We start from the raw sequence: 24746 nt of genomic DNA on the forward strand, positions 1-24746 counted from the left end.
CGAGGCCACCCTCTGGCACTCGCAGCTGCAGAGTTTGCGAATGAAAATGTTTTCGTTTTGTGAGATTATGGCCGATAGGGACACTTGCCGTGTAATTGGGGATGGTAAATAAAGTAGCAATCGTCTCTGAAGACGACAAAACACTGGAAGCTTCAAAACAAGTACAAATCGCCACGTACAGCCGTGAATGGTTAGTGACAAAGAACATTGTTTTTTCTGCTGGTCATAAATACATTAAGGCATGCTAGGTGTTAATTTGATGTCTTTTTTTTCTTCTTCTCCATTCATGCAGGATAATATTCTCTCGACGTGTTAATGAGAGCCTTCCAATCATAAAGAATAACTAGATTCAACTCTGTTGACGTATTGCCATTGCATGTCCCCCGTATGTTGCGTGTGATTAGCTCGAAATATAAAACACTACATGTTGTTAAATTATGCGCAGTTGAAAACGAGTCTGCATTAAATAGTTTTTTTTATTATATTTGGAATTTTTCGGTCAAGTCACATAAGTAGAACATTTAATAAAATGACAACAACTCAATGAAGTTTACCGAAAAAACCAAAGAGTATGGATCCTTGCAGTCACGAAAACTTCAAATCTAGAAATATTTGGCATTGTCCATGAAACTATGTCACGTGAGCCCACCGTGTGGCATACACGTGGAGCGACTGACTCGCGACTTGGGGCTGTCGTGTGGCGTGGGATCCCCGTAGCGCTGCTAGAGTCTTCACTGCCGTCTTTGTCTTCCCTGTCTCGGCGTCGCCAGTCAGGCAGTCTGCCAGCTGTCATGACTGGTAACCGTAGTCGACTATAGACGGATTATTTTGAAGTGTCAACCCGTTGGTGCTTGTTAATAAACAGAGTGCCTCCAACTCTTAGTGTCTCCGATTCAGTCACTGCACATGTGTGCAGTATATTTGCCTACACGTGCCTGGTGAAAATTGAGAGTAAGTTTTAGGTGACGATCATGTCCTGAATCTTCAGCCTCAGTGACAAAGCAAGCAGCTCGCAAAGAGAAAGTTGGTCGTTCATATCCCACTTGTTTGTTAACTCAGGCCATCAACGCTCTCGGGTCGATAAAACAAGCTCAGATTCGTGGGGGAATTTAACAGGATATACACGCCTCCGTCACAGGAATGAGGAATTTCCACGATCGGCTCTGGGCTGTAAATTGGCGATGAGCAACAGGTCAAAGCTCATCTTCTTGATTCTTTCGGTAAAGTCACGTAGAAGGTAAATAATAAAAAAATAAAAATAAAACATAATAAAACAATTCTCACGACGTTTCGGCCACAACGCAAGCAGCCGTCCTCAGGTGAAGAACAGGTCTGTCGGGAAGACAGCATCTGAATGAGAACCAGGAATATGAATCCCTGCAGTCATGAAACCTTTAAATCGAAAAAAGCTCATCTGAGCGGGACATTGCTGTGACTGATTCATCAGGCAAACCCCACCGAGTCCCAGGACTACTTTTTGAGGAGGATCCTCAAAAACACTGAAAGGCATTGTGGCCATGCGACCCAAAACTATGGCCCGTGCAGTCATCCGCTGTATTCTGCACTCGTTCAATGGAGGCGTAAGGAAAACTACGCAAACTCTCTCCTTGAAACCCTCCTGTGGCTCGCAGACCTCGACATTTGGCATTTAGCTGTTTTCATTTATTTTATTTCAGTTTCATTTATTTGGAATAACCCTGTGAGCCATTCGGCTCTTGATTCGGGTGCAACCGCAACAAACAATACAATTACAAGATACATATCGCCATCATTATACGCAAGAACGGAATGAAGAGGATCCTGCATCGGGGTAGTTTGACAAGTGGTAAGAAATTAGAGTACTCGGAGAAAACCCACACATCAAATGGGAAATAACTCAAAGCTCCACACAGATTGATTCAATAATCCATGCCCATACTGCCATACCCTAGCTCTATTTTAATGACAGTTTTTATGAGACGCAACAGACCCCAAAAAAGGGCTTCAGCGTGTCAAATTGTATTCATCGCGAACCTATTGGACTAAGAAAAATATAATTTTGCTTTATATTTAACAAAAATTCGCGAGAAGATCCGGTGCTTTTCATTTGAATTTACCCCATCTGCTTCTCTGTTACATTAAAGTAAAACACGCGGTTTTGTTGAGTTTTCAATTTTCGTACAGCTTTGAAAGTTGAACGTTTTAAACGTGTGAAATCTTCCCCTCTGTATGATAATCTCACATTATACAGAATAGATGTTCTCGCGAATTGCGGCGTGTGTGAATAAAAGTCCCTGGGCAAAATGGATAAACGTGGCAGATTTTCAGCCGATGCTGAAGTCTGTCTCTGGAAAAATGAAGGTATTATATATATAAAAAAGTAACAAATGTGAACATCACAAAATGTAAGAGTTAAGCTTTGTTAAAGATCCATCACATGTGGGCTTTAGAGTTATATCTTAGTACTGCCCTTGGCGACACCATACATTTTTGCATAAAAAATTTAGATTTTGAAATTGTGAAGTGATTAAAGTGGGGGGGGGGGGGTTAAGAAAGTGCAGACTAACACTAATAGGGTTGGACATTTTCTCTGCAACTTACACCGACCAAGCTGAAACGATAATAATTTGTGCGTTTAAACGCTTGTGAACGCAACGATTCAATTTGGTTGGCTATGTCGGGTGGTGGAGGGTTTCACAATGGAAAATTGGCCAGATAGACCGATAACCTTAACCAAAAATCAATAATGAATTATAATATTGGCCCCGAAAGCTTTACGTATTATGCGATCGAACTTTGTTTTGCAGACCACAGAGGGAGGTTGTATGCATGCAATGTACAATTTAAAGCTCGCCTTCAAGAAACACACATCACGTGGTGAGCCCAAGATGTTTTACTCTTCAAACTGCAACTTCCTGTGATCTGCGATAACACATGCTACCAAGTTCAAGGGATGCTGCCCTCGTGCTAATGATCATCACACTGGACTTGCAATCCAGAGGTCACAGGTTCGATCTCCCGGAGTGGCAGTTGGAACAACGGGCACATTTTCTTAAATTCGCCACCCACCCCCGCTTCTGTCTTACCCAGGTGTCACATTTGGGTATGCCACAGTTAGTCGATCGGCGGTGGATGTCAAAGAGCTGCAAATTATTTCGTGTTTTTTGTCAAGAAGATGACCTCCTAATGATCCGTTTATATTTTGTTGCGATCGCATGACTAAATGTAACCGTGTTGTGGTACATTTTTTCATGCTCAAGAGTATTTTGTTATGTCAATCTTATATTAATAAACTTTAACTGTCAGAGCAGGCCTCGGCCAAATTAAAGTCAAATAACCAACTAATAATGTTTTCCCCCCACTCCCCTTCCCTCTAATATTCACTGGTTACCGGTTTGAGGTCATAAAGCTCACTATACGTGATGATTTGGTTCTAATCGCGGGCAGCCGCTATGATTTGCACATCGATTCTCGGCAATGCAGGCTCTCCACACCGATAAAGGCATCATCCCCTTAAGCAAATCAGCCACTTAAAATGTTTAATCATCTTGACGACCATAATCAGCTCCCACTCTGCTCGTACATGCTGTGCGTATGAATATGCACACATTAGACGCACAGTTACGTGCGGCTGAAATTGAATCTCTCCAATGTTATAATTAACCGTGGGCATATCCATTGGATCATCCGCAATAATGTCGGGACAAAATGAAGCATCTCTGAACCTAAATCATCATAACATCCAGGATTAACATTGCAATGTAAAATATTTAAATAAAGGTAAATATGCATAATACTGTCATGGCTGTTTTTTTGAATTATAAATCAAATTTGCTTTTATTGATTTCATCAAATAATTTTTGTATTTTTACGAAAATTCTTCAGTCTCCATCACAGTGTATATACTTAAACATGTGTATCACATGTGCAAAATAATAGACTTGCTAAATAATTAACGAATTCAGTGTCTCTGATTGTGGCCACAGGTCAAAGTGAAATTTGGTAAAATAGTAATAATAACGGAAATAAGTTCAAATGTGTTCAACCACCACTGGACGAAGACTTCTCCCATAATTTGACCATACTTCTCCACGTGGGTCAAAGCGGATTGGTGAAATAGGTTTGGTGGGGGAAGGCCAATTCAGATATCAGTCCCCACCTGATGCTAGCCGTGGCCAGGAATCACCGCACCCAGCATGATCTTACTCCTTCGTGACTGAGGAAATTACTACAATGCACTGTTATGCAGGATGAGTCCCCATTCTTCTTCTTTCGTATGGCTGATGCATATGCAGAGCAACAACTTACAATTTCATATTCAGGTGGCCAGGCCAGGATCAGCGGAGTGCATCGCTGTGATGTCTCCTTCGTATTTGTGGATCGGCCATTGCGTCGTTGTACGTTGTACGGTCTCTGTTCTGGATGAACACAGTCGCACACTGGGGAGTTTCTTATTTTTCCATTTGTGCATCGGGTATTCGCATCATCCATGGTTTCTGGTGATGTGGTTGAGGCTGGACCACGAGCTTCGTGGATGATTAAACCCAGGGATGTTGTGCGTTGGGTCTTTCACGAGGTGTTTGTTTGTGAGTTCTTTTGAACTCCATTCAGGTCTCCACGCTCCATTGGGGTTGAGCTCCATCGATTGACACCGTTTATTTTATTTGAATTGAGGACCTCCCATCCTACCGATTAATGACGATGGCCCTTCTAATGTATGTGCGCACGCCGGTGCGTTCCATCGTGAACTCTGTCATCTCTCTGCCTCCAATAACCCTCCTGGTGAAAACGCATACTTGCAGGCATCACACGCCGACTGCAAATGTGCCAGAAAATGTAAGCTTTTGGCAACAAAAGTGAAGGCGCATTAGCCACGCGTACAGTGTCGCCTTGTGACACGTAATCCCCACGAGCGCCAATCACAGAGAAAGCCACCGCAAGGAATGCCGCGGCCGTGTTTACCTGGATTACAATCAAGGTGCACACTGCTACCGCACTTGCCAATGACAATACCCTGATGGGAAGCGTGGTCGCAGACAAAAATTGAAATTCTACGTCTCCGCTGATTGCATTTAGTCTGTCCACTGTCACCTTGGAACACGGCGCTGTGATAAAGAGGCTACGTGCACATCGAGCGGTTCGGATAAAAAGCCATGTAATGGTTATCGTACTCAATCTATGTCCCATTGCGGGAGTTGAAACAACGGAGCAAAAGTTGTTCTTGTTATTGTTATTGCCCGATCTTTGTCCACCCAGCAGCGTAAATGAATACACCGAAGTTAAATGGATATGCCAACGTTCATCGATCGGCGGGTTGCGTGCGGTTGAGCCAGGTGTGGGTATCTCCCACGTCTGCCAAGACGTCAGGCTCGCATGGAAGAGTAGGCCAAATACGCTGTAGAGTGGCTCTCTGGGACTCCCTCTAGTGGAGGCCCTTTTGCCAGCAGTGGGGAAACAAGCAATTGCAGAGCTGCAACTTTACCAACTTGACCTCGCTCGTAATGAATGAACAAATTTGGCATCAGGAGTAGACAACTGGAACACAATGGTCGACTCTTTTCAACGGAACATGCTGTTTACAATCCACCCATTTCATAACCAACATTCTGTGGAACATTCTCTTCAGGAATGATTTGGGTGGGGTGGCTGTGGACACGACATCTTTCAATCTGGCACCAGTGGCCGCTAAAGGCTGCCCAAATCAATGCCCCCCATCGTCTCTTTTCCTAAGGTCTGATAACCTGGTTTAATTCCAGAAACGTATGAACCCATACATGTACAACTGTTACAACTCGAATATGGCCTCCTGTCGCGTTAGGACTTTGGGCCTTTGCTCGGCAAACGTGATAGAAAATAAATTCAGACATTACAAAAAAAGCTGCATATAAGCACAACTCATGAGCACATTTCCGAAAAAAACGACAATATCAGATTACATTGGCGATGGGAAACTTCTGATACAAGTACACGTTGGATATAAGCACAACTGACCTTACTCCAAAGTGCCGTGCTAATAGCCAGCTTTCTACTGCATGTACACGTGAGTTATCTTTGTGTGGTGGTTAACCTCATTTACCCCCGTAACTGCAGGGGTGGTAACTAACGATGAATGGAGTGCACTGCTACACAGCTTTGTATTTACATGTTCGTTTTTGCACAGCAACGCACGCTGATTTTGACAACCATACAAAATCTAGCAAATGTCCACAAAAGCGGTATTTACCCAATAGTATACGTTATTTTTAATTACATACAGATGTATTTTATGAACCTTTGTGTTCCTGCCAAATAATTGATACGGAAGTGGCCTTGCATGGCATTATTGTGCACATATTTGTAAATGCTTTTTGTTATTAATAATTATTTTGGCTGGGCCCTTGTGTCAGCACGATGTGTATGCATTCGACTTGGTGACTGGGACTCGCCTCTTTAAATACTGGTCCAAGGCTGCTATGAGCAAAACGTTCATCTGCAAAGCCCATAGGCCAAATTAGATATATATTTATATTTTTTTACTTTGACAATGAAAACAATGTCCCGTTAATGAAACAACAAATATGTTGTAGATAAATAGGACAGTTATGTGTGCAAGTGTAAGACAAACAATGGCAAATATCACCCGAAAAGCTTTTAACAGACTCCTTAGGCAAGTGAAAACCTAATAAAGGCTGACACAGCACATGAGAGGGTAGGTGGCCAGCCATCCGCGTTTGTCTCCCACGTGCTGATGTTCACGCACCACACTCAGGTACTCATTTAAGGCCGAGTCAACCTCGGGGAGGCGCCCAGGACAGGTTCAGATAATCGTCACCGATGTAGGCTGCGAGCGGTAATGAAACTCTGATTACCGGGTTCGCGGCCTAATGCGCTAACCACTACGCCACCTTCTTGGTTCTTTTGGTAAAGTCACGTAGAATGGAAATAATAAAATAATAAAAATCAAACATAATAAAATAATAATGTTTTGTTTTTATTATTTTATTATTTCCATTCCACGTGACTTTACCGAAAGAACCAAGAAGATGAATCCCTGCAGTCACGAAAGCTTTAAATCGAAACACTACGCCACCGCGAGCCACAAAAATACATGCAAACAGACGTCTCCAATGCAGGTACAAATGCACCCGTGATAAAAAAAATTTTTTACAAAGGTGTTACCTTGTGATACATTCAGTGCAAAAAAAAAAATCCAATGCTTTTGTAATTTTAAGCACGCGTTATTTAAGACAAGCCTTAAGTTAGGACATGAACAACTGCCTGCATCATATGCGACTGACTACAGATGGAGGTGCACTGCTTGTCTGGCTTTGTATTTACATCTCAATGTTACACAGCGGAGCGCACTGATTTTTCGATCCGTTGGAATTCTAACAAATCATCACGGAGCGCTATTTACTTAGAATAACTGCCTGCATCGTACGCGAGCATTTTAGATTGACGACGCAAGGCAGAAGGAACTTTGTTTGCCCAATAACAGTTATTGACATATTTTTTGAGAGGGTAAGTACAACACGGCCTCATCATATCTCTAAGGCATTTACACAAATAGCTTCCTGTCAAAAGATTAGTAAAAAAAATAAAAGAAAAGGTCACTCCTCAACGATATCCATCTTCAACCAGTATGCCTGCATTCGATCTAGGAAATATCAAGTGAGGCCACACGTGTCATTAAAGTATTCGACAGATTTAAGGAAGAATGAGGAAGATTGCTTCTTACCTTCCCTTCAATAAGAAGCAAACAATGATGAGGACAACTATAATCCCCGTCGCTACGGATAGCCACACAATGGTGCTCTGGCTCGGATCACTCGAGATATCCAGTGCTGCAAAGGAAGACAGAAAGAAACACGCTTTTAATATCCACAATTCAATTACGCGATAAGAGGTACCCGCGTATCAAAGGCAATGCATGTGCTGAATGGTGTTCAGCGATACATTCCACAGTTGGAAGAGAAGGCGTCTCGCAGTGGTAAGCAATTATGACAAGTGACATTTTACTTCAGGGCATCATGGAGGACACTGACATTTTTTAGATTGCTAATCTTGGGTGGCCTGTTATCTAACCAGGCATTAAAAAAAAACGAAGCTATTTTATAATTTACCAGGTAAAGCTCACTTGGGCTATATAGATATGTTTCAGAAGCGACCTGGCTACAAATGATAGCTCATGTGGAATTTTCTAGCAGCCAACTACTCTAAACGCATTTTTATAAATATGGTGGGAACACCGGAGGAACCGGAGCAAATTTCAAACTCCTAATTTTCGGGCGTCAAGGCTTGGAATCGAATCCACGACCTCCTGTACACCCGGTGAGATAGTTAACATCTCACGACCGTGGTTCCAACGGTGGCCTGCCTGTCGAATGGGGGACAGCTTGTGCTATTTTCTTATATTGTAGTGTCAATTTCAAACAGTGTCTGGCACATTTCAAATATGGCATGTGTGTGTATGTACTGCAACTGGGTGAAGTGGTGGCACCATGATTAACGCACTGAGATACTAACCCCGGCAACCTGAGTTCAATTCATCGGTGGTGAATAATACAACGGGATCCGGACCTCCCCTAGGCAGATTTTTCCTGAACAGAGTACTTGATGTGGTGAGTAAAGCAACATCAGCACTGAGAAGACCAAGGTGGCCAGGAGTAGTGCTGGCAACACTACCTTCTTGAGCGCTGTGCCAGCCTACACAGGTGATCGCGAGCACCATTGCCCCAACCATCTCTTCAGGCTATACGAGGGGGGGAGGGATCTTTAACTTAATTTTGCCCAGGGATAGTACAGATGTGCGTCACTGGCGTTGGCCGTGAGAGAGAATAGAGCTCGGCTCGCTCGGTTGGTAGTGCGGTGTGACAAGCACCGTGCTAGGTTGTGATCTGTGCTGGCCTCAAGTGGTGCTCACTGATAGGACTTTCCCAAACCGCCTAGGGAAGGCTGATGGGAAAAATCTTTGTCGGTGTTTGTGTGTGTGTGTGCGCTGTACTGTCGTTTTATGAGACTAGGTAATTTTTTTTTCTATTTGCATATTTAATCGACCTGGAAAACAGGCAGGGCAATTCGAAGCCAAATGTCGGTTTTAATAGATTTACGATCAACTCGCAATAACAGCACAGACTGTAAACAACCACGGGGATGGTGATCGACTGTCCTGGCGGTTTGTTTGGGTCAGCAAAAAACGAGATGAATAAATTACGCAAATGTGATGGAAAACACAGTAGCGGCCCCTTTTCAGTGGCAGCAACGGTTGAGGGAATGCAGGATGTATGCCCAGGGAAGCACAACTCCTGGAGGATAAAAAAAAAAACCAGAGAGTCTAATTTCCACAAAGACTCCACGAGAAAAAAATCATTCAGTTTCAAATTTCACGCACTAACCGCAGGAAGAATTTGCTACTTCACATTTGGCAAGTGTTGGGCAAGTGTCGAACATGCAAGTATTGAGAAGCCACTGGAGCTATGCACTTTTGAATCTAGATTGAAAAGTAATTTCTTTAGAGCAGCTTTTTGTGTATAGTTTGTTGTCCTTCCCCCCGCATCCCCGATTAACACGGTTGGCTACGTACGGTGCGAAAGATGTTCAACATACATACGTACAGGTGCACGGGTTACTTCAACGTTTGATTGGCATGGTTAGTTCTCGAATATTAATTGGACCTCAGTCCAACATATCAAACTCTGGCAGTGCCACCCACCTATTCCCATAATCTACACGCCCCACTGCCAAGACTTTGATGTGGAAAAGAGCCAAGCCCTGTGAATTTCTAGTGGTGGAATGTGCACTGCGGGTATGACAAATTGTTTCGTGATGATAGGACAAAGGCCGTTTTAAACATGACTACTCCTCATAATAATCAGTGCTTTGTCAATCCACCGCTGTAAGTCTGTATAACGGTCTACCCACTCCATTGGCGATTATTTAATCATACCTCACCATGCTGATCAGAGCGCATTGGTAGAGAACGACTGGTTCAGGTATTACTCGCCACCGATGTCGTCCGTGTGACGGCTATCGAACTCATGTTTCCGAGTTAATTGCGCAGTGCGCTAAGCACTGCACCACCACTCCCCAGAATAAAGTCACATACGTACACTCCAGCTCTCAGCATGGCTGGATAAAGCAATGCTGTGGCCGACCATGATGGAAAAAAAACAACGTGGTCCTTGAGGAACTTCAGCTTAAATGCTCAATTATCTAAATTTTGAGAAAGGATGTGAATTTAATGTAATAAGCAATATACAGTAAACTGAAAAAAAAATACTTTGCATGTTGCAATTTTTACACGGGAAATTTTCTTTCAATATGCAATATCGCAGGGATTCAATCTCATTAATATCTTAGAAACCGTAAAAGTGGTCCCTAGGATATAGGGGTTAATAGTCAACAGTGGCAATATCCTGACCCGTGACACCACTTACAAATTCTAGCTTGGGATTCCATTTTAACCCAAGTTTTGCTCGAACGTAAATTATAGAGGAATTGGAACACCGTTCACCGATTTTGTGTTTTCAGAAGACAAACATCCGCTTGCAGAATCTTTGAACACGATTTATGTAATAGGCTCCGTACAGGCGCCTGGCAACACTATAGGCATTTAAATCCATGAGAACAAATATGTTGGCAAAGGTAGTTCAAGGTCTAACATGATTTAAATGGCAGATTGGCATGACAAATTGTACACAAGTAGCTGCTCCGGCATAACGGAAGAGAGGGAAAAAATCAAATTGATTGGCTAGCATACGAAAAAACAAGACGATTAAGACCAATAACTATCAGTTTGTCATGTTAACAGCATACATTAACTGAATTAGTGTCCAAGAGTAAATATATAGCAAGGAAATAATAATGGGGAGAAAACTGTGTTTTTTTTTTAAAGGTGTCACAATCAGAGGCTTAACGAAACAAATTTCAGGTGTGTTTGTGCATGTGTGAAATGGCCAATGATTATAGGCTGGAACAGAGAGTATAAGGTGGAAGGATGCCGAGTGACTGCTCTGATTAGTGAGTTCTGCAGCGTGCCAGAAAGAAACATCTTCAAGGTCACAACGGGCAGTGAGCGAGCGAGAAGAACCAAGCCAAGCTAAGCTCCATGGATGTGAAATGTATTTTTTATTATTATCATAGACTGGAGAAAATGAGGTTTGTACTGGGGCAATCCATTAAAATATTCCTTAAATAACAATACTGGCAGAAACGTGATTGGTAGTCAAATGAAGGTTAAAGTTGGCCTCACAAGGAATAAAAATAATGCATATGCATGGACCCTTTAATGCTCTCCAACGTGGATTTGTCCTTAGAAAACATATATACTTTTTTAAAATATAATAAGGTTAATGACATAATTTCGTACTGTTCACAAAAGTAAGTGGATTCAAGCATGGCACGTCTAGAAATCATGCCTGTCATTTCAAGTGAGGGATGGAAGCAGCTGGTGTGCAGACGCTGGGTGAATTATTACATCGCAGGAGCGTGACAGATCGTGGTGGCTCAGGGAGGCCGTCATCCAGCAGTGGATTGACCGTTGGTCGATAACGATGAATAACAATCCAGATTAACAGATAACGTCACGTGGTACGTGAGCTCACGATGTATAATGGTTATAAGGCTCGACTCGCAAATTCGGATGCCAACAATTCTATATCCTGGTGTGATAGTCGAACCAATGGTACAAGTTTCTTGAATTCCCCTGCCTCTGTGCGCCCAGCAGGTATAAATTAATACAACAGAGTCGGTTGGCAGGTCACGTGTGGTGGCGAAAAGTGTGGATATTTGTGGCTGGCATGGAAGACTAGGCAATATACTCCCGAGGGGGGCTCTCTATAATTCCCTCTAGTGGGGGGCTCTTCCACCAGCAGTGGCACGTGCAAGCAATTGCCGTGATGCACCTTTACCATTTACCTTGTCGTGTGCATGTTTAACTTGCAACTGTGCAGTGTGCATTTGGTTGTAAGTATACACATAAGCAGACACAAAATGCATGCAGTTCATATACATCTGCAAGCACAATAGCTTGTTTAATTTTTTATATATTTTTTGTAGTGTAGCTAGGTAGTGAGAGTGATCTACAGTCTGTTTAAAAATGTAATATGTGTGTTTTTGTGTAATAAATTATAATTGGTTTATTTAGCTCTGAATTAGTTTTTGCAAGACAAACATTAGACTTCAGCATTGGACAATAGTACTTATTTCAGTTTAATTGATGATTAATTTCCCCGTATTTTTTTGCTATTCATGAGCGAGCAAGAGGACTATGATTGTTAATGATCTTTATTTACCATCTCCAAATGTAAGTATGTTTTGCATATACATTGGAAAAAATGGTCAATCAGCAGCCTTAATTGCCGAGGATACAATCCAGCTGTGATCTCTGCTTGAGCAGATGGATAACTGGGAAGGGATGCATCTGTAATTTCTCCACTGTATATTTCTAATTTAAAAAAATGTCTTCCCACCTTTGCACCTGTTATTATTAAAATCGTGGACTTTCATTTCGATTCGGTGAACATTCAGTTCAAATTATCTTCACCAACCTGACAATGCATGAAATATTTATGCAATAGGTTGAGTGTAATAATTCGCCCACACAATGCATAATGTTTGGGACATTTTTACCTTCATGTGCCTAATGCAATTCAAAGAGACAGGACATCGTACACTATAGACCTCTTTCAAGGAATAGCACTGCAATGTGTAGACAAATTCAAGCCACTTACGCAGTGGCTCCAAATGGTAGGAAACGTCTAACATTGGTGCAGTTACATACTTATTTTTTGCGCTGTCAACTTTTTCCAGAAGCGGTGAGTGCCTAATTCTCACAGCTCTGGCATGATCCAGCTTTAAACTCGGTTCTGGTCTAATTAAAACTGGTCATGAAAATGTGAGATGGTTGTGCTATGAATATAATTGTTAAGTGTTACAGGAATGTGAAATTTACACAACTGGTTCAAGGCCACGAATGGAGATGAGCATTGTTCAATGGCACTTTTAATGTGTCGACCTGTAATTTCTTGTTTATGCCCCTAATGGTGGAACGGCCTCTGCCTGAGGAAGCCCCTACTCATCCATGCTGGTGCCACGGTGGTGAGATGTTAACTACCTCGCCTGGTATACAGGGGGTTCGATCCCGACTCTGACACCTGTATATTTGAAGTTTGCATGTTCTCCCCGTGGTTGTGTGGACTTTTCTCTGGGTCCTCTGCTTTTTGCCTTCACATTTAGAAACAAGCATTGAGAGTATATTCTTGGGTCTTTCGGTAAAGTCACGAAGGTAGGTTCAAAGAAAATAATCAAAAATAACAGAAAACTACGAATTTTAGATCGCAACGGAAGCGGTCGTCTTCAGGAAAAGGATTGAAGTCGTAGTTTTCTGTTATTTTTATTATTATTTTATTTGAACCTATCTACGCGACTTTACCGAAAGACCCAAGAACATGAGTTCCTGCGGTCACGAAAGCTTTAAGTCAAGATTTAAGCATTGAGAGTATTTGTCTGCTGTAAATGTCTATATGATAAGCAAGCCACTTCGTTGGGCTATCATTTGTGGCCAGGTCGCTTCTGAAAAAATAGCTATATACCTATATACCTGGTAAAATAAAAATTAACCCGTAAAAACAAAGTTTTTCACTATAAATCCTTTATATGCGTGGCATCGGTTTTATTTTATTATTCATTTCTGTTTTTCTTGAGTAAGAGTTTCATTTTTATCACATTGGTATTTTAAATTAAATATAAAAAACACTTTTTCCTAAAAAGTGTAAAATTTTTGATTTTTTTTTCACGAAAATAAATTGTCACGCACAACGAGTCTGTGTGTAAAATGTCAGCTCGATTGGATCACGGGAAGTGGGTTAAAAAACGACCGAAAGATTTGCACGGTCGTAAGCGCGCAAGCAAGCAAGCAAGTGAACTTAATATAAAGAATTAAAAAAATAGCTTAGTTTATAGTTGAATAAATAGGCACGCTTTATCTTGAGCCGTGGTTCCAAAACTACTCTTCTACGCTGGCCAGACGTCTTGAAAGAGGTGGAATGACCCACACTTTACCTCACTGCACGCAACTTTCCAATCAGCTGAAACTGTGGTGTACCCATTTAAACTCCTGGGTGCAGCAGAGGCAGGGGATTTGAGAAACCTGCCCCATTGTTTCAAATGCAGCACTGGGAGATATACAGTATCTGTCGATCTGTGTGTGGGTGGCAAGTTTCGTGTGATTACCATTACACCAAGGTTGGCAGGATAAAAAAAGAAAAGTAATATTGACAGCTTTATTCTTACAAAATAGTCCTGGCTTGTGCTGAAACAACTTCCCCGTATAATTACTGTTCATGTACTTTTTTTCAGGGAGCAAGGATTAATGGAGGGCATGAGGGTCACGTAAATTTGGAATTTGAATAGTCTGTGAAATATTGGAAATGGCTGTAGAAATACGTTAAAACTCGGTGCTTCCTTTATTACCTTTTCGAAAATGCCAAAAAAATAAACTCAGAATAATTTTCTTTCCCCTGCACCTCGGACATGAATTTAACAAAATAAATAAATAGACATGCCAAGACCGTAGCTCTCGCAGTGAGTAAGTGTGATAAGCAGCGCTAAGCCTGAATATATTTTCGCGTGCGTTTCTTCATCTTAGTCAATAGCGGCGCATAAATGAATACCCCTCCCCTCTCCCACACCACATTTAGTATCAACATGCTGTTCAGAGTATTTGGGCGCTATACATTTCCAAGTGATAAACCACTTCTTTGGGCTATAATAATTTGTGGCCAGGTCGCATCTGAAAAAAAGAGCTATTTCGGCTCAAGTGGGCCTTACCTGGTTAAAAAAAAAACAACAACAACAAAAAATCCGTTACAGCGTTCGTTGAGAATAAACAATTGGACACGATGCTTACGCTCGTTGGAGGTCTGGAAGTGGAAGGGCCTGCTGTACTGCCCGTACCCTGCCGTCGTCCGTGTGCGCACTTGGAAGGTGTAGATTGTCGAGGGCTTCAGACCGTTAATGGTGATGGTGTTCCACTTGGACTTCACCGTGGTGTAGCTTATCTCCGTTTGCTCCTGGAGGCAAATTTGGAGAGAAAGTGGTTTGGTTGCGTTAGAACGTTCCGCAGATGGGTCATTTGTTTTTCTTGCTTTGCTCACCAGATGTGTGTGTTCAACGAGGAACGATCGCTCGGAGTCACGTAGAAGGGAAATAATAAAATGAAAAAAAATATATAAAACTATATTTCACGTAGAAGGGAAAAGGGAAAAAAATAATTAAACTATATTTATTATTTTATCATTTCCCTTCTACGTGACTTTACCGAAAGAACCAAGAATATGAATTCCTGCAGTCACGAAAGCTTTGAAACAAATTTTAAAAGATCACTCAGAGATTAATACGAACAGAAACTGAAAGAGGTCCTGTGAGTTGATCATAGGCGTCTTTGAAAACTCAACACTGCCCTAAAAATAAACAATATGTAATCGGTAACGTTTTTTTCTAAATGGCTCTGTATCCAAAGCAGAAGGAAAATATATGAATTGTATCATAGAGAAAATATCGAAAAAATACACACAGAGCAACACATCATAAAATGGCGCTATTCATTGCAGAGAAACAGAGCCATAGCCGGAAACATTGCGTAGACATTTTCCTCTTCAGGGTACCGATATTGATGCATGCGATTTTTGTTGTTCATAGTTTAGTTATGCACCAACTGCCGACGCAGTATTCCATTATTTAGTTTAAGCTTGTTTGAGTGGCCTGTATGAATAATATAAGCTACTGGATACACACTTTCCCGGTGGACGTATAGAACATGTAAATAAACATCAAGCTCAAATATTATACAGGTAGGCTTTCACGACCCATATTATAATTCATAATCGGTTTCTTTAGGGTTAGCTCGTCGTGTAAAAACAATGTGTTGTAAACCGTCCAGCATGTAAATGTCGTGAGCTCGCTCTCCGAAAACACCCGCCAGCGACGCTGCTGAAGCAGTGATACGTCTGGCCACGTTTAATTTACGTGACACTTTTTTTTTAATTGGCTGTCGGGTGGAGGAGGGTTTACAACACACATTACTATTACTACACTACCTCACTGAAGATAAACCAATTATGAAGCATAAAACTCAAGACGACCCATGTTCCCACCTGTGCCTGATATTATAATCGAGCTCTGTTTTAATTCTGGTCTCAACTGGCTTTGCCTTTCCCTGGTGGCATTTGTTTTGTATGATTACCAATGTCAAACAGGAAGAGAAGAGGATATTTGTATGCATACGTTTGGGTTAAAAGTAAATATACTTTTTTATCATCTTATGAACAAATATAATCTGTGGATTATTTTCATGCACGGCGAGATCAAGCTTAGAAAATTAAAGTGGAAATAAGTTTTGCCTGATTTATTTTAACACTGTATATCTTATTTCTTCCGCATCTTTTTGCATTACGTAGAATTCTCTATGGAAAACTGCGTGCTCCGTGGCTTTGAGGTCATTGTTGCTATTGAGTTAATATATTGATAAAAGAAATAACATTGAAAATTTCATTTTTTTTATATAACAAATGCTGCTAAAACGTTGCATGGGGAATTGTGATCCTGTGTAACTGTGTTTAGTGTGTAATGCAAAGTATTTTAAGCATCATGGGACCTCCTTTGATCACAAGTATTGTGGTTAATGCAGACATGATTCCTCGTAAGAAGGTTTCAGTTTTGTTGCCAGAAAAAATGGGAAAAACCCTATTCTTGTATTTTAAGCAGTTTGAAACTAAGTATAATCCAATAGAAACATGAAACAGGATTTTCCCAAGCTGTACCATTTTAATATGTAACTTCCTTGTTAATATGCTGTATGTGAATTTATATTTACAAATATATGCTAAGTAAAATTAAAAAAAATATATAAACATTTAAATTTACATTTCAAGCGCATTTCTGCATGCACATCATATAAGTCTCTGTGCCTTGTTTGTGTGTGTAACTATATATCTGAGCAGTGTTCTCCACCAGTCTATATGGAGAGCGCATGGTACTACGAACCCAGCGACCCGAGTTCACTTCCTGCTCATGGTGACGAATTCATTAACCTGTCCCGGGCCCTCCCTAGGTCGGCTACCTGGTCCGGTGCCTAAACATAAGCATTGGGGAAACAAAGGTGGCCAGGAGTTGCACTTGCATCCCACCTCCTCATGTGCCATGCCAGTCTTCATAGGTTATCGCTAACAACACTTGCCCCAACAGTCTGTTCAAGCTATATTGGGCGATCTTTGTCTTTAAAACATAAGCATTGGGGAGACAAAGGTGGTCAGGAGTTGCACTTGTATCCCACCTCCTCATGTGCCATGCCAGCCTTCATAGGTTATCGCTAACAACACTTGCCCCAACAGTCTGTTCAAGCTATATTTGGCGATCTTTGTCTTTATTTGTCTTTGTGTTTCCGACAGGACCCATGCCCATCATTTACGGCGTGCATAAAATACGATTGCTCGTCCATTATAGTTGATTATGGTTGTCCTCCCACCAAAGGCAACAGCGAAGGATGAGGAGTCATCCTTGTCTGCTCGATTGTGTTCCCCTGATACGGCTGGAATTGTTCTTGGCAACATCAGCCAATGTTCTTCAGCAATCTTGATGGCGTTTGAAAAGGTGGTACACAGAGACACAATATCTCGGTTGGGTCAAAGGGTCAACGTTCAAGGTCACCGTGGTCCCAATGGCATCATTATTTTGGTCTGTCAGTCTGTGTAAGCCTTGACATAACCTTTTTTGGCTTGATATAAAACAGATATTATAGCTCTGTTGAACTTTTCGTTGTTATTATTATTATTATTGGGTAACAGAAAAGTATAATGCGACTGAAACTTTAGCTTAAGTAAGCATAATATGAAAACAATTGTACCCAAATTGACGTAATGATCAACGTTGCCAACACAAAAGGGCATTTGAAAAGGATATTGTACTTTAAATATATAACATCAACGTAATGCAATGATCAACCTGCTCTAATGATCAACATTCTTATCACAACAACCTTTGGCCATCAGAGAGGGTCACGATGGCAGTGAAGAATCAATTATTTTCTTATTTAATCTCATATTAACTGTCTCATTTCCACTGTTCCTCAGTTTGTTTACCTCATGTGTACAGTTGTGGATTGTCCATGAGTCTAAATGCGTCATTAGCATCTGATATTTTGTATGCAAAGGTACAGCCCTGCAATGTATTGCTCATGCCACCGCTGGCAGAAGGACCTCCCTCTAGAGGGTAAGAAGCAATTTGATGTACTCTTCCACATAGGTGAAAGTACCCACAGTTTATCCCATCACATTCGACATGCTTTGCTTGATCGACGAACTCCGCTGTACCCATTCATCCGCAGCGGAGTGAGAATGGCTTACGGCAGTAACACCGCATATCCCGCAGGCTCGAGAATACCGTATAAGCTAAATTACCCATTATCTTATCTTAACGTAATTCATAAGCGCCTTGACCAAGGCGCTATATGAATGACCAAGACGTTTCGCAAAGAATTAACAACGGTACATGTGAATGTTATGGTCGAGATGAGGTGAATAAAAGAGATGAGAGAAAGTAATGGGTGAATCTGCGATGCATGAATTAGGTAAATTGATGGGAGCAAATGATGATGAATGGATTGGATGGATGAGTGGTAGCGATGGAGAGAGATTGTGAAGATGCAGCAGGGACGGTAGTGGTTATGAGAGGGGAGATTAAGAGGTCGTGGGGTGAGCTATGAAACAAAAAGTGAGTTTTTGATGGAGGAGTGGAGACTAGTCAGTAAAGATGACTGCTTAATGTACGTGTACGTCATTAGCTTTTCTTCTGATTTCATTCCGATTGTGTCACCGGAACGGAATCGGAAGGAAAAACTAACATAAAATAACTTCATCGTGAGGTCTTCATGTCAGAAGATGTACTGAGGCTCCCACAAGGCCATGCGGGAGGGTGTGTGGCACGGTTTGGCACCAGCTATCGCATAGTGCGGTCGTGTCGCTACGGTTCTCTGCGGTGAGTACAACGGCGCTTTGCCTCTCTAAAGCAAATGAATGCTAACCGCTTGCGCGGGTTCAGAGATTCAGCGGTGAACAGGACACCTAGCCTGCAACTTGCAGACATCTCGGAACAGGATAGGGGTCATGTGGAGGGGAAGTTTGTTCCAGTGAAGGGGGGCGAGAAGAGAGAGAGAGCGAAAGCGTGATGGAGCACACGGAGGAGGCGAAACAGAGAGAGACAACAAAGATTAAGAACGTAGAGGACGAGGAAGGATGCAAGTTGCTATGTAAACAACTTAATAGAGTTATGTCACCATTAACATCGAGCTTCAACGGGGGTTCACCTTGAGGAAAGTGGGGATTAAAACGAATTTGGACTTCAATAATATGATTTGCTACGACATGGGTGACCTACTTGCACATTAATAACAAACAACGAAAGAACACCTCAAAACACTCAGGGAGGACCCAATTCGTGAACCGTGCAAGAAAATGTCTCGGCAGAAAGTTCGCCCAGAGGAGATGATTCACGGAGTCGCTTTCAAGGATGCGTCGGACGGCTCACGTTTGCTCGACAAATTGTCCGACCATTCAGGGGTGTGCAGCCACGCTTTGGAAGTTTTACGGGGGGCGGGGGGGAGGCAGTCCTATTCAGGGACGTGCTGTCAATGAAAATATCTGTTACGAAAAGTTAAAAATAATAAAATAAAAAGTAATATTTTTCCACTGATCTGTGATATGTCATTTCTGTACGATTTCAATCGTTTTCATGGTCAAAATTGCCAAATTTGCGGAGCTCCGCTGCAAATGCAGGGAGAGGCGAGAGGTGAGGCAGCGACGCGTTCAGCCTCCCCTCTGATTGCGTAACCCCTCAGACACTGAATGGAGCGCGGCCAATAAGCGCGTGCCTGTTACTATCTCTCTGTAAGGATTGTAATCATACAGAAATGACATTTTATAACACAGATCAGTGGAAAAATATATATATTTTTAACTTTTCGTAACAGCTATTTTCATTGGAGTATGACAGGTGGGCTCTGCCTCCCTTGACCGCACCTCCCTGGTCCTATTAGAGAATGGTTCCCGGTGGCTATTGGTTCGATCGCAAACAGAGGATAGTATCCGCGAAGATTGCTGCCCAATTTCCTTGTGGATTAAGTATGCTGCCGTTCTTCAATTGTCCCACATCTAAGTTAACTACTGGTTGCTGATTCGGTACTGGGCCTGCTGTTTGTGTGCTGCTGCGTATATTTAAAGGTTCCGTCAGCGCAATCGACAGTTGTTATGGGCTAACTGTGAGATTTTTGGCAGAGGCACCAACTTTTCCCACTGCCCAAACATTTAATGTACAAAAACAAAGAGAAAGATCACCCCGTATAGCCTTAACAGACTATTGGGGCAAGTGCTGGTAGCGAGGACCTATGAAGGCCGGCACGGCACACGTAGGCGTGTGACGCCAGCACCACGCCCGGCCGCCTTTGTCACACTGTACCAGGTTGCTCATTTGAGGCTGAGTGGACCTAGGGGAGGCCCAGGACCGGTTCAGATATTCGTCACTGGTGTTGGCCGTGAGCGGGGTTCGTAGTGCAGTGCGCTAACCGCTACACACTACCGCTCCCCACACATGTATACACATATACACAAACACACACATCTACATAATGGTGAAGAGTACAATTTGGACAATAACATTGATGCTACCACACCTCACCGCTGCTTCCTTCCTTTCTTCCCCCTGCGAGCTCCTGCAACTGTTGCAAAGTCAACATTCAAACCTCTAAGGTCAACTCTTAAAATGTTTCATTATCTCCTTGGTTGGTGACCTCTGCACGTCAACTCCAGTTCACATCTCAGTCGCTTGCCCTTCTCTGCCATCCATACACACATTGCCCCGCACAGCAAAAGCCCTCCCCTCCACGAGTCTATCACCGATGCTTCCTTGCATGTTCCATTACAAACTTTCACGCCTCACACTATCCTGCCGGCTGACATGACAATCTTAACCTCCGTTGCAAGCACTCGCACTCATATCGAAAGAAGCTTCTTTTTCCACCCAGATAAAGTGCGGTGCTCAAACCCAACCTGTAACATGGGACATTTTTCATGCCGCCAACACACACAACACCTTAACGTGACGGTTCCACGGATAAAACTCTTCGGAGTTCGCAATGCAAACAAAACACATCTCGTAATGTGGCACATTAGGAATAGACCACTTTTTTCAATTATTCCCTCGTGCAGCACGGGAGAAAAGTGTGGTTTTGTGAAAGTCCTTATGTGCTGTGCAGTACATCAATGCACGTGTGTACACCAACATGCGATAACTGAATTGGGCCTGTGGGTGGCTGGCAGGGTTATTTATTCACCGGACTTGTACACCAGTCACGTGGTTAATTGCGACTCGGTTGAGGATTGCTGTGTGACACACGTGCTGTTGCATTTTATAGATTACCACAATAAATGTGTTTGCCCTGGATTTGGAGCACCTGCTCACGTCCTTCATTTCGAGTGTGCAACATTCACTTTCATTCTCTCAAAAAAACGTCAAGCTTTAGTGCACATGTAGCGATAGGGCCCAAGGCCTCGCTCCATCTCAGATGGTCAGACTGGTAGATACTTTCTCAATGTCGGAATGAAGGCAACTTGACAGCGTGGCTCATCCGAAATTGTAAAATGTGGACCTGCCCCAAGTCGTTGCAAAACAGGGCTGTCCCCCAACCTCCTTGTTCACACCACAGCTGGAGGAAGGGCTTCCAATCAAGGGGACTCGAGGGAGTATTTGGCCTACTCTTACGTGCTGGCCAACCGTATTCCATCAATCAACAAACCATGATGTACCCATTTATACCAGAATCAAAATCTTTGTTTAGACCGGAGGAATCCAATGAGCTAGGAAATATAAGCAAGTTACTAAATATAAATAAGGAATACATTAATACTGGTAGGAACCTCCTGGTTACACCAGCCCACAGGGGATTATTGTGTCCGTCCATCCGTCGTGGATCCAAAAATGGGAGGGGTAGGGCTGGGTGGAGAGGGGAGGGTGGGGAGGGGCTGGGTGGGGGGTGGGAGGGGTGAGGCTGGGTGGGGAGGGGCTGGTCACCCCGTGGTGCCCTTATAAAACTCAACGTTTAACCTACTCACGCCGGCTTGTGCCCGCCCTCACAGTCGGCCATATTTGCGGAATACACCACGCCGCCGTTGATCCTGGCCATTGACCGAGCAACCCAACGTTCCTACCTGCTCCCTCCACAGGAATGTGTTTGTATAAACAACAACAAAACAGTCCCAGACCATACCAAGGTAACACACAGTCCCTCAATAAAATGGCACGTCAACATTGAACTCTCGATGCACAGGTAAGGATCAAAGTTACAAATCACATTTGCAAATGTAAACAGATATGGGGGGGGGGGGGGATTTAATAAACTTAACTATTCTTTAAAACTGTAGTGCCAGGTGATGGAATTGAACGGTGACCTATATATTTACAAGTCCAGAGTGTCGAAGCACGGCACCCTGGCAGCGTAATAAAATAATGAAAATTTAACATAATAAAATAATTCTCACGACGTTTCGGCCACAACGCAAGCAGCCGTCCTCAGGTGAAAAGAACAGGTCTGTCGGAAAGACAAAGGAATTTGCATATCAAGAGGAATTTAGCATATTTATGGAAAATGCAGATATGGGATTAGTCACTACTTGTGGAATGCGTAGGAGGTGGGGGGGTTTCAAAGTCATATTATGCCCGTGCATTATGCAGTATGCAGGATTAGCAGCATCAATAGCGTCCTATCGTTATACACAACAGCAGGTGCAAGCGATAGCAACGCATTGCCTTGGAATTAGATCGGGATAATTAGAGCTAACGCTGGAACACACACATCGGCATATGATGGCAATTAAACACACGGTAAAAAGTGTACATATATCTGCAAAGTTCCTTTTCGTCACAAAGATGTTGCAAAAAAAATATCGAGTAGTCAGGACATGTCATCGCTGCCGTGGTGAACTGTACATTGTAAGTATATATATGTGTTTTTTTGCGATGCGCCCCAAATGTAAACGTTGACAAAATAAAATAAATAGCGCTCGCTGCTAATTGCCCATGCACTTTGTTTAAAATTATCATTATTGCATTTTTAGTCATTGTGGATAGTTGTAAAAAAAAAATTACCCAACAACTCCACTATCATACCGTCATCAGACACTGTGCACAAATTATCGGTTTGTTCAATTCCGTATGTAATTTTGGAAATGTTTAACCACTTCGTTTCACATTTAAATACGGGCACAGGAAATTATACATGCAGATTCCTTTAATTTACACTAATTGCACTGGCAATTGCACACATTCGTGTTGGGAGTATAGAAAGTATTTTTATAATAATATACAAATTCACATAATGGGTAGTCAAATCCTTTAATGTGCGCTAAAATATGAAGCCAAGGTGCCAAGGTGTGATGATTAGTACACTGGAAATGGAATCCATCAAAAGTCACCAGTTCTGTCTTCCGGCTTGGCAGTTGAAACAATGGTTCTAGTTTCTTAAATCCACCCACCCACCTCTGTTCACCCATCTCCAGTGAATCGATGGGGAGTTCATTGTTGTAGGGTAAATAGTGAGTGCTCCCATCTCATCCAACACATCTGGCTAGCGTGGAAGAGTAGGGGAAAATATGGGACTCTTTTGAGCTTCCTCGAATAGAGGCCCTCTTACCATTAGCGATGCGAGCAAGTACCTCTGATTACCACGGTTGGCTAGGTACGGTGCGAAAGAAGTTCAGCGTACATACACGTAATTGCAGGGCTGCACCTTTACCATGTATAACATGAACATGTTATACAGGCGCACAATTCATCTCTTTCTGTTGCAATACTGAAAAGCAAAGAATCGATGGTCTTATTCTTGTATGTGATTGCTCTCTATAGCTAGGACTTTAACATCAGACTAGCAATTGCTCTGTGCTATGAATGTACATTCAAAAATTGGTTCAGCTGATCCTGGTGCTTGTGTGTGTGTGACTATATGTAATACTCAGTACTTTCCATCCATTGTCACCCTAATAATATTTCCCCCCCCCAATTTCATCACACACGCCTACATAACACGCAAACAGTTACCGAATGATTTTTTTTGAGTGGTTTAAAATGAGTTGTATTGACGTCTCAGCCGCCCGTGTTTACGTTAACAGGTTTCTCTCTTACCGTTTCATTTGCGGGACAAAATGAATCCATTTTTGAAATACTTTACCTCGGCAGCGACCGGTCCACTTTTTATTTTTTATAAGCTATTTAGGATCCAGTGGCAAAGCTAGCAGGGCTGAACAGTGACCCCCCGCGAGACACATTAACAGAATCAGTCTTTATTCTGGAGGAATTCGATGAGCTGCAAAGCTCTTTTAAACAGATGTCCAGGCGGCGTAGGTCAGAAAGTTACAACAACAAAGAATTCAAAAACACGACAGGTGTGCAAAGTGTAGGAAAGGTAGGCAAATTAGTAAAACATTAAATAAAACTAAACCATTTTTTATTATACCAGGTAAATACTCTTTGTTTTTTTTCCGGTAAAGTGACGTAGGTAAAAAGATAAATACATTTCGATTTAAAGCTTTCGTGACTGCAGGGATTCATCTTCTTGGTTCTTTCGGTAAAGTCACGTAGAATGGAAATAATAAAATAATTAAAATTAAACATAATAAAATAATTCTCACGACGTTTCGGCCACAACGCAAGCAGCCGTCCTCAGGTGGAGAACAGGTCTGTCGGGA

The 24746-nt window shown here is 42.3% G+C and overlaps 1 protein-coding gene across 1 annotated transcript in view; it reads right to left on the reverse strand.

Moving 5' to 3' along the window:
- Positions 1–24746, reverse strand: part of LOC133352492 (ephrin type-A receptor 4-like) — a 152847-nt gene that overhangs the window by 60875 nt on the left and 67226 nt on the right. The window contains exons 7-8 of the mRNA XM_061568169.1: positions 14867–15029; positions 7697–7802 (exon numbers count right to left, since the gene is read on the reverse strand). Coding sequence (XP_061424153.1) covers positions 7697–7802; positions 14867–15029 — 269 coding nt within the window. The remainder of the gene's footprint in view (positions 1–7696; positions 7803–14866; positions 15030–24746) is intronic.

This window comes from Lethenteron reissneri, chromosome 40, assembly GCF_015708825.2.
Source record: "Lethenteron reissneri isolate LAM-NWPU_2019-01 chromosome 40, ASM1570882v1, whole genome shotgun sequence".
Lineage (NCBI taxonomy): Eukaryota > Metazoa > Chordata > Hyperoartia > Petromyzontiformes > Petromyzontidae > Lethenteron > Lethenteron reissneri.